Consider the following 16,852-nt stretch of genomic DNA (forward strand, 5'->3'; position numbering starts at 1 on the left):
ATGGCATTTGGGAGCTATGCGCTTTCAATATCAAAATGCAAGACGGTTATTGGACAAATACTGCGAAAATGCCCGCCCACGGACTCCCAGCCTCACAGTGGGAGGGACATGGCAAAGCTTTCCGCGAGGAGACTGGTGATTGGTGAAAGCGGCCGGATATTTTCTTTGATTGGCAGCTCGTTTCAAATATAGACAGGCAGCGGTGAATTTCAGTTCAGTCCTATGCGGATTTGCAAGTGCTGTGGTGTATTGTAAGAGATCAGCTTACATTTCGATTTCATTCATTACATACGGTTTCTACCAGCTTTTTTAGTTTGTATATATTTTCATTGTAAATAAAGTGTAAATATAGTGTTGTCAAGTTTGCTATCTTAGTTCCAGAAATGTCGTTTATTTGAGTGACTGAACTTGAACTTGAGGGGGCTAGTCAGCTAGCAAGAAAGCTGCGCACGGATGCCAAGCATTGCTGATTTAATTTTGGCGAAGCCATTTGCCAGTCTTCCTTTCAAGGAAAAAATTAAAATTAAAGAGCAGGGTAGACCAACGCCTCAAATTGACTTGGTGAAAAAGGTAGGGAATAATACTCGTTCCTTTCAGCTCTCCTGGTAAGAGAAAGTGAATTGGCTAACAGCAAGTGACCCACATCAACAACAGTAAATAGGCTACTTTAGTAATATGTCATGGATGGACCAAAAATATAGAATCTATTTAAAATATTTATGCTGAGTATATTATATTGGAATATATATTTTTCTGGATATGAATTAAACACCGCTACAATTTGGAAAACATTATTAAACAAAAACACAGCCGAGAACATTTCACACTACAGACCTGGATTAAAAGTGAAAGGTTATCAAAATTGTCAATAAAACATTTCTCAGTCAAAATAAGTAAAATATAGGGAAAGTGTCATTGAATGAAATGTGTGGCACCCAGCACTATGTTTGGCTCCCCAAGGTCAGTGCTTGTGCCTATTCCAGAACACTCTGCTGTTACTGCTGAGGTTCCTGACAAAGAGCTGCTTTCAATAATGATCAATTTTTAAACAACATGCCACAATTTTAAAATATAAAATGTTAAAATATACCCCTCCCCCCCAACACCACCATCATGTATTTTGGACAGTAGGCTAATGGGCCAAAAGAACCTGTTATTTCACAGTTTGTGACCCTGCCAACAATCAGCCAGATCAGAGGCAAGAGTATGGGCAAAACTGATGTGTTATTTCTTTTTTCTTTTAAAATCTGGAAATATCGTAACTGACCAGCCTCCCCTGTTTGAAAGACTACCAGCCGCCACTGGCATTGAATATGGTTTATGATATTGCATGGTTGTCAAGAGAACATCACGTCACATGTTGGAGACATAAAACTTCTGTGCTAGCGAGCAACTGGGACAATTTGGAAACAAACATGGCTGCCAGGTTTGCTTCGTTAAATACAGAAGATTTTGAGAGAATTTTGAAAGAGAAAGACTCGTTGAACACCCGAAAGGAATGTGTATGGATCATAATCAATAATAATAATAATAATAATAATAATAATAATATTGGCTGGCTTTTTTTCATGGTATATCATGCTAGCTGAATGGAATATATCTGATAGACCACTCAATGCTAGCCAATATTATTTAAACGTGTCACTCAGATCCCTGATGTATTTCGGATGAAAAATGAGTTTTTCAACACGAGAAGATAAACTTCATATCTTCAAGCCATCGTGTGATTTTCTTTTTATTATATCGACACATTCACAAACAAAAAGTACCCAAATTTATCAAAAACAATTCAGCGATTTCCTCACGAGTGACATACAGAGATTTGTGTCACAGTTTTTGTTCTCCATGTCCCAGATGGAGCTGATATGAAAAATACGAGTGGTGTATTTCCCAGTAAAACACTCATGTCCATATGATAGAATGCACTAATGTAGACAAATTCATATTGGGCTGTATTCAGATTTGGTGACTTAAGTTCAAATGTTTACTTGTGGAAAGTTACTTGTATTCATAATCATGTTTTAACATCCTCAGTGCCAAAAAAAAAAAAAGTTTCATGGGCTTCAAAGGGACAATACTATTTATTCATTTACAGGGTCATATTTATGAGTTTAAGATTGGCCTCAAACATTAATCCATACTTTTTTGAGTGTACTGACGGCCCCAAAGCATGACTTGCAGCATAACATCACATTATTAGACTGTGACACTGGAATTAATATTGCTCCTCTCTTGAGGTGATACTGAGCAAGAAAAATGGGCTTAAAGCTAGACTGCCTTTCAGAATTTTCAAGTTTAGGTCATAAAAATAATTTTCCCTGACACCCAATTATTTTTGTTCAATGGACTGAAAGCTACTGAATTCGAATCACAGACGTCCAATTTTATTAGGCTTTTTTTTAAATAGAACAATTAATGGATTTAGAGCCACATGGCCCTAAATTCTCCACTATTTTTTCCTGCTTCACCATGACCCAATTCAAGATACTACATCATGCATCACGTGGTGGGCTTTCCCCGTTCACGCAAGGCATTGTGGGATACAAATTTGAAACAGGAGAGAAAAATGGAGGATGAGAGTGTGCGAATGAAACGTGAAAGACCGACTACAGTAACGAAAAGCGAGAAGAAAAGACGTCATGTTATATACGAAGCAAAGGAAATGCGGGACCAAACCAGCGAGCACCTCGGTGTGATCAGCTGTTCGTTTAGTGACAGAATGATGTAACCATCAGTGCACGGTCAAAGGTAAACCTGCAACGAAAGGTTGCAACACGGACTTCCTCTGTCTGCTTGACTGCACAAAGCGAGCGATTTCATGCACGTTATCTCATCTCATCTCATTATCTCTAGCCGCTTTATCCTTCTACAGGGTCGCAGGCAAGCTGGAGCCTATCCCAGCTGACTACGGGCGAAAGGCGGGGTACACCCTGGACAAGTCGCCAGGTCATCACAGGGCTGACACATAGACACAGACAACCATTCACACTCACATTCACACCTACGGTCAATTTAGAGTCACCAGTTAACCTAACCTGCATGTCTTTGGACTGTGGGGGAAACCGGAGCACCCGGAGGAAACCCACGCGGACACGGGGAGAACATGCAAACTCCGCACAGAAACGCCCTCGCCGGCCCCGGGGCTCGAACCCAGGACCTTCTTGCTGTGAGGCGACAGCGCTAACCACTACACCACCGTGCCGCCCTTCATGCACGTTATTTGCTCAGGAATTCCCTCAAATTAAGTAACTTCCCAGCCACAGAATGGCCTGATATTTTGTGAGATATTACAGAAATAAACATACATCACAATGACCAAATTTCAGAGGGAATTCAATTTCACCGATTTTAGGAAATCGAAAGGTCGTCTCTCTTTAACTAAGTGAGCAGTTGAAAACACTACATGTTCAATGCACTTTCAATAATGAGCTGTAGGGTACAATCATGTTGGGTCCATGCTGAGAGCAGCCAATAAAAAAATAATAGAATGATGACATACAGTTCTGTGCAAAAGTCTTTGTCACATGTAAAGAAATGCTCATCTCATCTCATCTCATCTTCTTCCGCTTATCCGGGGCCGGGTCACAGAGGCAGTAGTCTGAGCATGGAAGCCCAAACTTCCCTTTCCCTAGACACCTCGGCCAGCTCCTCGGGAAGAACACCGAGGCATTCCCAGGCCAACCGAGAGACATAGTCCCTCCAGCGTGTCCTGGGTCTTCCCCGGGGCCTCATGCCTAGAACACCTCCCCAGGGAGGCGTCCAGGAGGCATCCAAAAGAGATGCCCGAGCCACCTCAGCTGATTCCTCTTGATGTGGAGGCGCAGCGGCTCTACTCCAAGCTCCTCCCGAGTGACTGTGCTTCTCACCCTATCTCTCAGGGAGCGCCCAGCCACCCTGCGAAGGAAACTCATTTCGGCCGCTTGTATCCGCGATTTTGTTCTTTCGGTCATTACCCAAAGCTCATGACCATTAAGAAATGCTGTCGACCAAAAATGGCTTAAAAAACGATGAAATGTTTCAACATTTCCAAAAAAACCCTATAAAACAGTAATCAGTAAGCTATAATAAATGAAGCAAACAATGTCAATAATTGGTGTGAGACAAAATTCCCTTTGCTTAAAAAAAAAAATTGTAGTCTGAGGTCCAGTGAGTGCAGTTTGATAAGGAAATGAGCTGTAGGTTTTAGTGAGCATCTTCCAGAACCAGCCCCAGTTCTTCTGGACACTTTGACTGTCACACTCGCTTCTTCATTTTGCACCAAAACCCAGTAGCCTTCATTATGCTTCCTTTTTTAATCTGAAAAGAAAGTGTATGGAATATGCTGCTCAGATGCATTTTTTCCCCCCTGTAACATTTAATTTTGTGCTGGAAAAATGACGAACGTTTGGAACTCTAAAATGTTTTTGTACTGACTCGATAATGTAGAAGTCATAAAATTGAAATCTATAACAAAAGTTTGCATGAAAAAAATAGAATGCCGAAGAATTTCACAGTACTGTACAATATCAATAATATATCGTAACATAAGTGTTTACGGTATCAGCTTTGCTAGCCATTCTTCGTCATCACATTTATGCTAGCCACTACTAATTGCGAGGGAATATAACGAATGAAAATTTAGTACATTTCCATTAGAGCAAAAAAATTGGGGTCTATTTGGACTACAACAGGATTCAAGGATTTGGAACATCTTTCAGAACAGCTGGCCAAACATATAAGCAGTGGTGCTCATCTTGAAAGTGGTGCGAGATTCGGTTTGCTTGGAAAGGCTAATAAATGTCCTAAGCACTCACAAATGTGCTATTGAGCTCCAAAATCAGCAAACAGTCTCTTCTTGGTGGAATAATAACATGCCAAAACTTTAAATGCAAAATTGCTTTGCGAGGCTGTAATGAAGCCAGGGGCGCAGATAGGATTTTTGAACTGGGGGGGGACTGAGCTGTCAGTAAATGATTCCATTTTGTGTAAATGTATATATATATATATATATATATACACACACACACACACACACACACACACAGTGCAATGCAATAATGAGTACACCCCCCCTGAAAAACGACATTTTTCACAGTATTAAAATGAACACAATATGTCCCAAACAGTTCCTTGATGATGTTTATTGCACTATGTTCTTACATTATAACTCAAGCAGAAAGGTGAAAAGATGCCTTAAATTACATATTTTTCTGTTTCCGTGAAAGTGGGGTGGAGCAAAAGTGAGTACACCCCACAACAAACTCAATTACATCCAGTACATTTAGTACTTTGTATGGCCTCCATTATTTGCAATGACAGCCCCAAGTCTCCTTGGCATGGAGTGCACAAGTTGACAACATTTGGCTACATCAATCTTTTTCCATTCTTCAAGGATGACATCTTTCAGAGCCTGGATGTTGGATGGAGAGTGATGCTCAACCTGCCTCTTCAGTATTCCCCAAAGATGCTCTATAGGGTTCAGATCAGGTGACATACTTGGCCATGGAATCACTCTCACCCTGTTCCTCTTCAGAAAGTCAGCAGTGGCCTTAGATGTGTGTTTTGGGTCATTGTCATGTTGAAAAATGGCACGACGACCAACGGCCCGAAGTGATGGAAGCATCTTAGCTTTCAGTATAGAGCAGTACATTTGAGAATTCATGATGCCATCAATGAAATGCAGTTCTCCAACACCCGCAGCACTCATGCAACCCCACATAAGAACACTACCCCCTCCATGTTTCACTGTGGGCACCATGCATTTTTCCTTGTACTCCTCACCCTTGCGATGCCAGACTGTTTTGAAGCCATCAGTTCCAAAAAGATTGATTTTGGTCTCATCACTCCAGAGTATAGAGTCCCAGTAGCCTTCATCCTTTTCAGCATGTGCCCTGGAGAACTCTAGACGGGCTTTTTTGTGACTGGGCTTTAGGAGAGGCTTCCTTCGGGGACGACACCCATGCATGCCATTCCGCTGCACTGTATGGCATATTGTGTCACGTGACACATTCACTCCAATTTCAGTCTCTACTTCCTTAGATACCTGTTGTGCACTTGCATGCCGATTTTCCTCAACTTTTCTCATTGCAAGCCACTCCTGCCTGGGTGTTAATTTTCTTGGCCGGCCTGTACGTCTCTGTACTTTGGCTGCAGTTCCATCTGTCTTGAATTTTTGGATCACTTTTGCAACCGTGTTCTTACTGATAAGTAAGGCTTTACTGATCTTCTTGTAGCCCTCACCTCTCTTGTGTAAAGCAATAATCCGCTTTCTCAGATCCAGAGACATTTCCTGGCCATGAGGTGCCATTGCTGACAGCAGGAAATGGGAAAGGGTGGTTTGCTTTAGGTAACAGCCTTTTGTAGCCAACTGCCTAATTAACACCTGTGTAATGACTAATTAGACTCACCTGTGGTTAATTGTTTGTTCAGGTCCACATTGGTAGCCTAAAAAGTTGCTTTACTCAGAGCCCTTCAGTGGGGTGTACTCATTTCTGCACCACACAAATTTCACTAAAACTGAAATAAAAATCATTTAAGTTATATTATTAGCCTTTGTTTTGAGTTCAAAAGCTCAACAGAACCTGTGTTTAACTTAGTCTGGGGACATTTTGGAAATATATCTTTGTGTTCCTTGTTCCTTGTCATATTGTGTGAAATGTTACTTTTCAAAGAGGGTGTACTCATTATTGCATTGCACTGTACACATATATATATATATATATATATATATATATATATATATATACATACACACACACACTGAAGCTTCAATGTACATTAGAATTGTGAGTTTTCTGAGTGAACATTGGTAGACAAAGGCCTACCTGGTCAATGCTAGCCATACATGATCAAATTGTTATTTGTCTGGTATGTTAATCATGCTCCAAAACTTCATGTCTTCTGCATGTTTATTTAAACATTTGCTGATCTCAGCTAGCCTGGGCCCGCCCATCCTAAGTGTGACGCAACACGGGGGGCTGTTGCGCTTCATTCACTAGAAACATTACGAACATGGAGCAGCGGCAAGCCTTTGACACAGCGGTAAATGCTGTATTGAAAGCATGCAACGGGAAGTTCTCATTGAAAACGGAGCAAAGAGCAGCCCTGGAGGTATTTATTGAAAGGAAGGACGTTTTCGCCTTGCTCCCGACCGGCTTCGGTAAGAGTTTAATCTACCAGTTAGCTAGCCTGGGTCCGCCCATCCTAAGTGTGACGCAACACGGGGGGCTGTTGCGAAGTTTCCGTCGTGTCACATACATCAGAGGAAAGAGCGATGTGATTGGTTTAAGCTTCGTCACAGCCTTTTCTGGCTTTGACCAGTAGCAAACTGAGGCATTTCAGGGAGGCAGGTCAACCACGCGCTTTGGGAAACGGTTGGGCTTAATATCTATGCCAGACCAGTGCTCGCAGAGCTTTGAAGTTGCGTTAGCCAGACTAGATCTCAGCAGGATGAAGAATCTCATCACAGAAACTTTAACTGTAACTTCTAGCAAAAAGAGAATGTCCAAAAATTAATAACAAAATAAAATTGAAATGATTCATACTCATGCCTTCATGTAAATGATTAGAAACGTAAAATGTGTATGAAAACAGAAGTATAAACACTTGAACAACAGATTCACACAAATAAAAATAAAAAGTATTTTTCCCATAAACAAAATTGATAGAAAAAAAAATTTCCCTCTGCAGCCAAACAAATCTACCGTCTAGAAGCAGACTCAATACGTCCCAAAAACATCCCTCTGCCACTTCCCAGTTTAAAAACTGGGACATCATGGAACATGGAATTCGAAAAAAAAAATGGACAGTTAATGAAATGAAACGAAAACCCCAACGTTTATGCTGGTAGATGCTAGATTTCAATGCTTTTCCGACTTCAAACTTCCAACTTATGAGTATAACTGAATGCACCATTAGTCGTAGCAGAAACACCGTTGCTATCAAATGGATGAGCTGTGCAGGGTTATTAACCGAGAATTACGTGGAAAATTGAACACCTTGCTTTCCCAACTCTGCAAGAATCTGCTCCAGCCTTTCCCCTTCTTGAATCGGTGTAATGTGGATTGATCACAGACAAGGCTACTGCTGCTGCCATTTCAACTTTGTGCTGCAATGTAAGTTAGCCTAACTAATGGAACATTAATCCTCACTTTTTCTCCCTATGTTTGGCGCCTTACGTAGGGATGGTGGGTGGGGGGGACAGATATAGGGGTCACTATAAATCTGGGGGGGGGACATGTCCCCCCCGTCCCCAGTGCCATCTGCGCCCTTGAATGAAGCTTAGCTTCACCAAACCCAGGCATTTTTAAGAGCGTTTCTGAGATAATGTGTGAGGTGGATTCTAGACTTGGATGACATTACGATTCATAGTCGTACTTCCAAAGGTATCTTATCAAAATTAACTTTCAGAGTGCATATTCAGGGTATACCAGGAGGAGGTTACCAAGCAAGTGTCAGAGGCTCCTTTCATTGCTGTTCAAGCAGATGAGAGAACGGACGTGTCCTGCAAATCATAGAAGGTAATCATGCCACGTTACATGACTGCAACGACAGTAAAAGAGAGGTTTTGGAAATTCAGTGAGGTGAGCCGCAAAACATCTGGTCTTGTGAATGCTATAAAAGATGCACTACGCATTACAGATAAATGAATCGTGCAAACCTAGAGTGGTGCAGCAGTGATAAGTGGGTGCATCAATGGGGTTCAGACACTGATAAAGGATTTTTATCTGAATGCGAAATTCGTGCATTGTTGCACGCACCAGCTAAACCTCGCTCTACAGCAGGTGTTCTCAACCAGAATATCTGATTCAAAAGTGTTATTTTCAATTCACTGAAAAAACTGCAGCACTAGCAGAGATTTAAGAACGGTGCATCCCAAGGCCTCTGGCTACTCGATGGAATTTCAAAAGCAGAACAGCAAATGCTGTTGTTTGGGAGAACTGTCTGAATACCAAAGACTTTCTAGATAAGATATGAACAAAAAACAGATGGTACAGTGTTACCATACACAAAGCTTATAGTCTCCATGCATTTGGAGCAGGCTTGTAGTACTCGAGTCCAGGACTCGTGCCCTAATTTTAAGGACTCGTGGCTTGACTTGGACTTGAGCACAGATGACTCGGACTCGTGCATTAATTACATTCAGACTCGTAAATTGGAGACGAGGACTTGTATTTTTTTCCTTTATTTTTTGTAATAATAATAATAATAATAATAATAATAATAATAATTTGGCATTTGATATTTATATTCATCTCTACCATAATTTTCGTGCAAGAGAATGCACATTCACCTGTTCATACATCATGTTCAGGAACAAACTAACGTTAATGGCGCTAAAATGCCTGGACAGAACGCCCCTAGGACTGTCCACTTTGCTTATACAGACTTCTCGTGCAGTGGGAAAAATGCTCTGCTACCATATGTGTTCCATATATAGAAGAACTATTGAGGAGACGACGGGGACAACCTCGAACTTCAATTGTCATTTGGCAAGACTCCACCCAGAGAAGGAAGTGACACGCTATGTTCATTGCTCTGTTGATAGCGGGGCTTGCTTGCTGACTGATGAACTAACTAGTGTTAACCTTCTCTCATGTTATTTGCCCTGTTGATAGCGAAGCTTGTGTCGGACTCAACTTGGATCAGTAGTAGGCTCGACTCGAAATTTTCTTTAATGACTTGGACTTGAACACTGGGGACTTGAGACTGAACTCGGACTCAAGGTTTAGTGACTCGACTACAACACTGGTAACTCTATAATACTGGTAATAATTCTGCACAACAGTTCTCAGAACTGGAGCGGCACGGTGGTGTAGTGGTTAGCGCTGTCGCCTCACAGAAAGAAGGTCCGGGTTCGAGCCCTGTGGCCGACGAGGGCCTTTCTGTGCGGAGTTTGCATGTTCTCCCCGTGTCCGCATGGGTTTCCTCCGGGTGCTCCGGTTTCCCCTACAGTCCAAAGACATGCAGGTTAGGTTAACTGGTGACTCTAAATTGACCGTAGGTGTGAATGTGAGTGTGAATGGTTGTCTGTGTCTATGTGTCAGCCCTGTGATGACTTGGCGACTTGTCCAGGGTGTACCCCGCCTTTCGCCCGTAGTCAGCTGGGATAGGCTCCAGCTTGCCTGTGACCCTGTAGAACAGGATAAAGCGGCTAGAGATAATGAGATGAGATGAGTTCTCAGAACTCAGAATAACTACAGACTTGAGCTCAGACAATTGTTTGAGAGTTTAAAAAAAGTGTTTGACAACTGTTTGAAAGCCTGGTGAGGCACAATAAACTCTGTACGGGTGACAATTTGACTTGTCAATGAAACTACACACAAACTTATTCCCTCGATGAATTCATACTTAGTTAGATACCTTTATTTAAATAAAACAGAGTAGTCCAAGTTATATGCCCCTGCTATCAAAAGGAGTCCTGCTTCCGAGGCCTGGACTCAAGTACTACAAGTCTGATAATTACCAGTATTAACCCCTCACTACAAGTACAAAACTTTCGCAGTTACCAGAGGACTAGCCTCCCACTGTAACCCTAGCTGTATAGGCGAGAGGCCGAGGGCTATGGTCCGGAAATGGAGATCGGCGGCGCCCAATGCTCCCGATATGGCGCAGGAAAGACTTTAGACTATTAGATAAGTGCTTAACATATGACCCATAGCTCAAAATTTACTTCCTGGTCTTTCTCGTGTTCAAATTTGGACTAAATCAACCCTTTTAGAAGGCTATAAAGCATTATAGTTAATCTCAGGTGTGGGATTAGTGACTGGACCCTTTCTTTACCCATACTGTATGAAATCCAAGTAAATTTCTCGCACTCATTAAAATTCTTCTGAATTTTGCATGAGATCCAGTCGCGATCATGGAGATGTGCTCAGAACTGAAATAATTCATGATCTCTTTCCCAATCTCCAATCATTTTATCCAGTTAAAAGATGGATCCTTCATCACCAGCTGCTGAATCTCGACTTAGTAGTTTGGAAACCCAGAGTGTGTGAGCTCACAGTTAAGACTGAGGACAGAAAACACAATGAGAGGTTTGAGTCACCTGAGCTGAAAAATCCCACCTTCGATATTGTAGATTCACATAGAGGAACGTCCCACAATTTTACACAACACACTAACGATATGAGCTTCCTGAAGGTCATGGACAATATTTCAACTTGAACCATTTATCTCAGGGCTCACTCCGAGCTGAGACACTACAGGACTCCTTGGTCCTATTCTCATAAAAAGGACACGTTCTCCTTTTGTCTCTCACATTTTGGTGCAGTTGATAGACGACAGTGAGATTTACACACGTTCCTAAAGGAACATTTTGCTCCTTCTTTGCTGGTTTGATCAGGGCTTTTGTGTTTGATTAGAGCTCAAGCTGTTGATGAGGCAGCAGTGCGAGCATAGAGCTCGTCTGTGCACTGAATCCCACAGCACCGAGCCTTTATTAGGACATCAGTCACACGTCAGGACGTACCGGTATTGGCGGAGCTTAGCACAAATGCTGTCTGGGGGGAATGTTGGAAAATTATCAAAACATTAGTGTATTTTAACTTTTTTTTTTTTCATGCTCCATGAATTTGTGTTTCCAGGATGCAAATATGTCCAGAAATGTACGAAACACTAACACAGATTTCTCGTTTGACACTTATTGACAAGAACACAGTATTGGATTCTGTTACAGCATGAAAAATCTTTATATACAATTTAAATATCTGAAAATTTTCAGTCCCCATTCAGATTTGCTGTAGTACTAAATGCGAGGCCAGCTAGGCACACACAGAAGAGCGATCAGTGACTTTTTTTTTTCTTTTTTCATGAAATGTTCATTGCTGCAGTACACTCACGGGCCACATTATTATTAAGAACACCCATGCGTCCACCTGCTGTTTTATGCAGTTCTCTAATCAGCCGATCCCTTGACAGCAGCACAATGCATCAAATCATGCAGATACAAATCAAGAACTTCAGTTAATGTTCACTTCAAACATCAGAATGGGAAAAATCCATCCATCCATTATCCATAACCGCTTATCCTGTGCAGGGTCACGGGCAAGCTGGAGCCTATCCCAGCTGACTATGGGCGAGAGGCAGGGTACACACTGGACAAGTTACCAGATCATCACAGGGCTGACACATATACCCCTTTTCCACCAAATCAGTTCCAGGGCTGGTTCGGGGCCAGTGCTGGTGCTGGTTCACAACTCGTTCAACTTGCGAGCCAGCTGAGAACCAGTTTGCTTTTCCATAGCTCGCGGGGCTAAGAGAAGCCACGTCATTACGTCGCTGTATACGTCAGTTACGTCGCTACGTTTGCATAAACCTTGGCGCGAATATCGAAGCAAAAACAATGCGGAAGCAGCAGCAACAACAACAATAATAATGGCTGACTTCACGTTTGTACAGCTGCTGCTTCTCATCGCTTAAAAATGGCGATCTTTCGCAGTCTTGTTATTGTTGTTGGTCTTAACAACTCCGCCCCCCAGCTGACGTAAGCGGTTCTTTCCTCTGGCCCAGCAGAGAGTTGGTGCTAGCCTGGAGCCGGTTTTTCTGGCCCCAGAGCCAGTTCTTTGTCAGTGGAAACAGAAAACCCGGTTCCAAACTAAGCACTAGCCCCGAACCAGCCCTGGAACTGCTTTGGTGGAAAAGGGGCAATAGAGACAAACAACTATTCACATTCACACCTATGGTCAATTTAGAGCCACCAATTAGCCTAACCTGCATGTCTTTGGACTGTGGGGGAAACCAGAGGAAACCCACACAGACACGGGGAGAACATGCAAACTCCACATAGAAAGGCCCTCGTCGGCCACTGTGCTCGAACCCAGAACCTTCTTGCTGTGAGGCGACAGTGCTAACCACCGTGCCGCCAGAATGGAAAAAATTGTGATCTCAAAGCATGACTTTCACGATGGCATGGGGTCTATGTTATCTAGAGACCCATCGACCCTTATTTTCGATGGCCAATAGTAGAAGTCAACGGGTAATTTTCTGCAATGCTGGGCTTCAAAGTCCCTATTAGAGAAAATTACGATGAAACAAAACAGAGCAACATTAGTTGCACTGGCAGATCAAAATAAACATGAGTGGACGAGCGAGGACCCCAAATAGCACAATAAATCTGCATCCCACATGTGTGTTTCTCCATTATAATATTTATTCTCCCTTATTTCTGAAGCAGGACATGATTTGTTGCTCAGAACCGATAGAGCGCTCCCATTGGCCAGCACATAGCACAGCAACCAACCATAGCCCTTGTTTCATACAACAGCCAGGTTCAGCTGTAGCAACAGAATAAAGGTTGGCCTCCACAACCAACTTAGCATTTGTACACTGGACCGCCTTGTTCGTCTAAGCTATGCCGAGATAGGTTTTGAGGACTTCCCATTTGAGGAAGCCGCAGAACATTTCATTCAACCTCATCTGACACATGTGAAGTCTCTCATATTTACACACACTCGATATGTACATGTAAAGGTTAGCTTCTGTTGTTGGGACAGCCATTACCAAATTACCGCAAATTACCCTGGGCATGAGTATTGGTGCCAGCTTCTGTTATTGCGACAGCCATTATCAATTTACCACACCATGCTAATCAGGACTGTGTATTGCAGAATTAGGCACAAAGGCTACACGTGCTATAAAAATGGCACAAAATAAATAATTTTCTTGAAATTATTTGAGTTGACCAATTCCTTTTTCAGAAATTCACTACTTAAAATATTATTTTAAGAGCTTCTTCCAACTGCTTTTTCATGCCAAGATTGCACCAGAGTGCCCAAAATTTACTTCAATATTTCAAATTTTCTCAGGGAGCATGCCCCTGGACCCCCCTACCAGTTCTTTACTTGGCCATCAGACACCCTTTTCTCAATTTGTAGATAATACCCTGGGCATTGGGTGCTGGTTTGAGCCAGGTTTGAGTATTTCAGAAACTGCTGATCTCCTGGGGTTTTCACACACAAGTCTTACAACAGAATGGTGCGAAAAACAAAAAACATTGAGTCGAGTGAGCGACAGTTCTATGGGTAGAAACAAATGGCTTGTTGATAAGAGAGGTCGAAGGAAAATGGACAAATTGGTTGGAACTTTTTTTTTTTTGCCAGGAAGGATATAGCAACTCTTTACAACCGTGGTGAGCAGAAAAACATCTCAGCATGCAATAGCAGAACACCACATTGGGTTCCACTCCTGCCAGCCAAGAACAGGAATCTTAGAATCAAGACAAGTGGCCAGTCAGTGTAATGTTCATGAAAAGGTTTAATGTTGTATTCGTGAAGGAAAAAGGTGAAGTGGAAGAAGGATCTCCAAGTTAGCAGCTGCAAATCACAGTGAAATTCCTCTTAGGATAAGTGTATTGGAAAGAATTACCCCATACCCAGCAAAGCTCCATTTGTTTATATTGATAGCCTCATTGCAATTTGAGCTCAGTTAAATGTACAAAACCTGCGCATACGGCCTCTTCTGAGCTTCTGAGTCTAAGCACCCACTTCAGTTCAACCCACAGGAGTCATGAAGAACAAGAAATATACCCCACCATATGTTTTACATTTATTTTTTAAAGCTGCTTCTTCTTCTTTACACCAGAGGTGAATAATTTCTTTGGAATTTACTAAAGATTTATTAATCGTGTACATTTTGCTAAGTAGTCTACTGTCCTTGTTTCTAAAGGAGGACGTTTGCCCAAAAATAGAGGGAGATGACGACCAGAAGTGTGTTTGGGCTTCAGCTGTGAACATAAAGGATAAGTTTATATACGCCACCCAGCCAATGCTGAACAGAGTGCTCATCGTAGATATCCAAACCCAGAAGGCTGTTCAGGTAAGCTGGCAAATTAATGATCACGTCTACAACTGTATTTTTCGAGCATACTTCTCCAATATATTTAATGAATCTGGAAAGAAGAAGTCCGTTGACACCAGAACCACACTTCCTTGCATAATTCATAAGTAGAGATTTCTAAGTGTAGAGTTGCTGCTACGTCTTATTTTGTACAGCTCTCCGGCACATGGCATAATGTCTGATGAACTCCATTTAAAGCTCCAACACCATTCTTCATGCTGCAAGTGGAAAAGCAGAGCGTTCAGTTGATTCCTGTATGAGTGGTTCGTTTTCATAGTAACCATGTTGTAGCCTGTCTTCAATGATAATGGAAACTAAAATCTCTCAGCCAGACTGGGAAAACATGAAAAGAAAAGTGAATACACTTGCCATATGTTTTTTTTTCTCCTTTCCTAAAAAACTTTCCTTTACTCCTTGGGGGGTGGGGTGGAGTTGGTTTCTATTTAAAATTTCTATGTAAAACCTTTCAAAGAGTCTTACATGTAGAAATTTAAGAACACTTCAACAACCCTATAAAATTGTACAGTGTTCAAGATTCCTCTCCTCGCTGGTTTGTAGCATGATTTTTGTGGCTTGTGCTCAAGATCCTGTAGTAACTGAAGCTTTACTTCCTTTTATTTCTTGATACTTAAGCAAGTGCTTGTTTTCCATCCATCCATTATCCATAACTGCTTATCCTGTGCAGCCTATCCCAGCTGACTATGGGCGAGAGGCGGGGTACACCCTGGACAAGTCACCAGATCATCGCAGGGCTGACACATAAAGACACCCAACCGTTCACACTCACATTCACACCTACGGTCAATTTAGAGCCACCAATTAGCCTAACCTGCATGTCTTTGGACTGTGGGGGAAACCGGAGGAAACCCATGCAGACACGAGGAGAACATACCGTACAAACTTCACACAGTCAGCCACTGGGCTCGAACCCAGAACCTTCTTGCTGTGAGGCGACAGTGCTAACCACTACATCACCGTGCCGCCGTAGTGCTTGGGTTATCAACTGGATTTCAGCTAACAATTTAGCTTGACAACCTGAAAGTTTTTCAGATCTTCAAAAAAAAAAAAACATTCAACCTTCGTCTTAATAGACTTAACTAGTAGTTCTTGCCCATGAACCTGATTTCCTCTGAATGGTGCTCTTCACAGAGGCTGAAATGCTCCCCGTGTCTCCTCGGTGATGTAGACTCGGCTGTCGCAGAAGCCTCCAGTAAGGAGCGCTGATTGCGAGGTCCCATACAATTGAAACTCTCAGGCGAGTGGGGGAGGGGATTCCCCACCAAGGCTGCACGCAGTGTGTTAGCATGAGCATGCAGCCTATGGGAAATGAATAGTGTGTTGGATTAGCACAAATCCCATGTTTTGGAAAATCTGAAATGTTGTCTTGGGCCCCTCTGGGGTGTCACCAATCCATGTGCAAAGTATGGAGTATGGGCGTCCAGCCGTACATCGGTGAACAGACAGAGAGACAGACAGCCTTCCTTTAGTACAGGGGTGTCAAACCTGATCCATAAAGGGCCTTGTGGGTGCAGGTTTTCATTCCAGCCATGCAGCAGCACCCTGATTTGGCTTATTCAATCAACTGACACACCCACCCTTTAATCAAGGGTGGGTGTGGCTGCAAGTATTTGACTGTGTGAAGACAGTTCAGTTGATTGAATGAGCCAAGTCAGGTGTGCTGCTGCATGGCTGGAATGAAAACCTGCAGCCACAAGGCCCTTTATGGATCAGGTTTGACACCCCTGCTTTAGTAGTATGGATAGTGTTAACTTTGGTCCAACTGTGACCACTGGACCTCATTCATCAATATGGCCAAACTGAACTGCCATGTTTACAAAAAGTTTCATAAAAAGTCAAGCTGAGAGCAATAAAATTAACCAAATATACACTACCGTTCAAAAGTTTGGGGTCACCCAGACAATTTTGTGTTTTCCATGAAAAGTCACACTTTTATTTACCACCATAAGTTGTAAAATGAATAGAAAATATAGTCAAGACATTTTTCTGGCCATTTTGAGCATTTAATCGACCCCACAAA

At 42.3% G+C, this 16,852-nt stretch overlaps 1 protein-coding gene across 1 annotated transcript in view; it reads left to right on the forward strand.

Annotated features, from left to right (window-relative positions):
• Positions 1–16,852, forward strand: part of fstl5 (follistatin-like 5) — a 427,630-nt gene that overhangs the window by 367,235 nt on the left and 43,543 nt on the right. Inside the window, exon 15 of the mRNA XM_060926685.1 lies at positions 14,644–14,793. Coding sequence (XP_060782668.1) covers positions 14,644–14,793 — 150 coding nt within the window. The remainder of the gene's footprint in view (positions 1–14,643; positions 14,794–16,852) is intronic.

Source organism: Neoarius graeffei, chromosome 8 (assembly GCF_027579695.1).
Source record: "Neoarius graeffei isolate fNeoGra1 chromosome 8, fNeoGra1.pri, whole genome shotgun sequence".
In the NCBI taxonomy this organism is placed as follows: domain Eukaryota; kingdom Metazoa; phylum Chordata; class Actinopteri; order Siluriformes; family Ariidae; genus Neoarius; species Neoarius graeffei.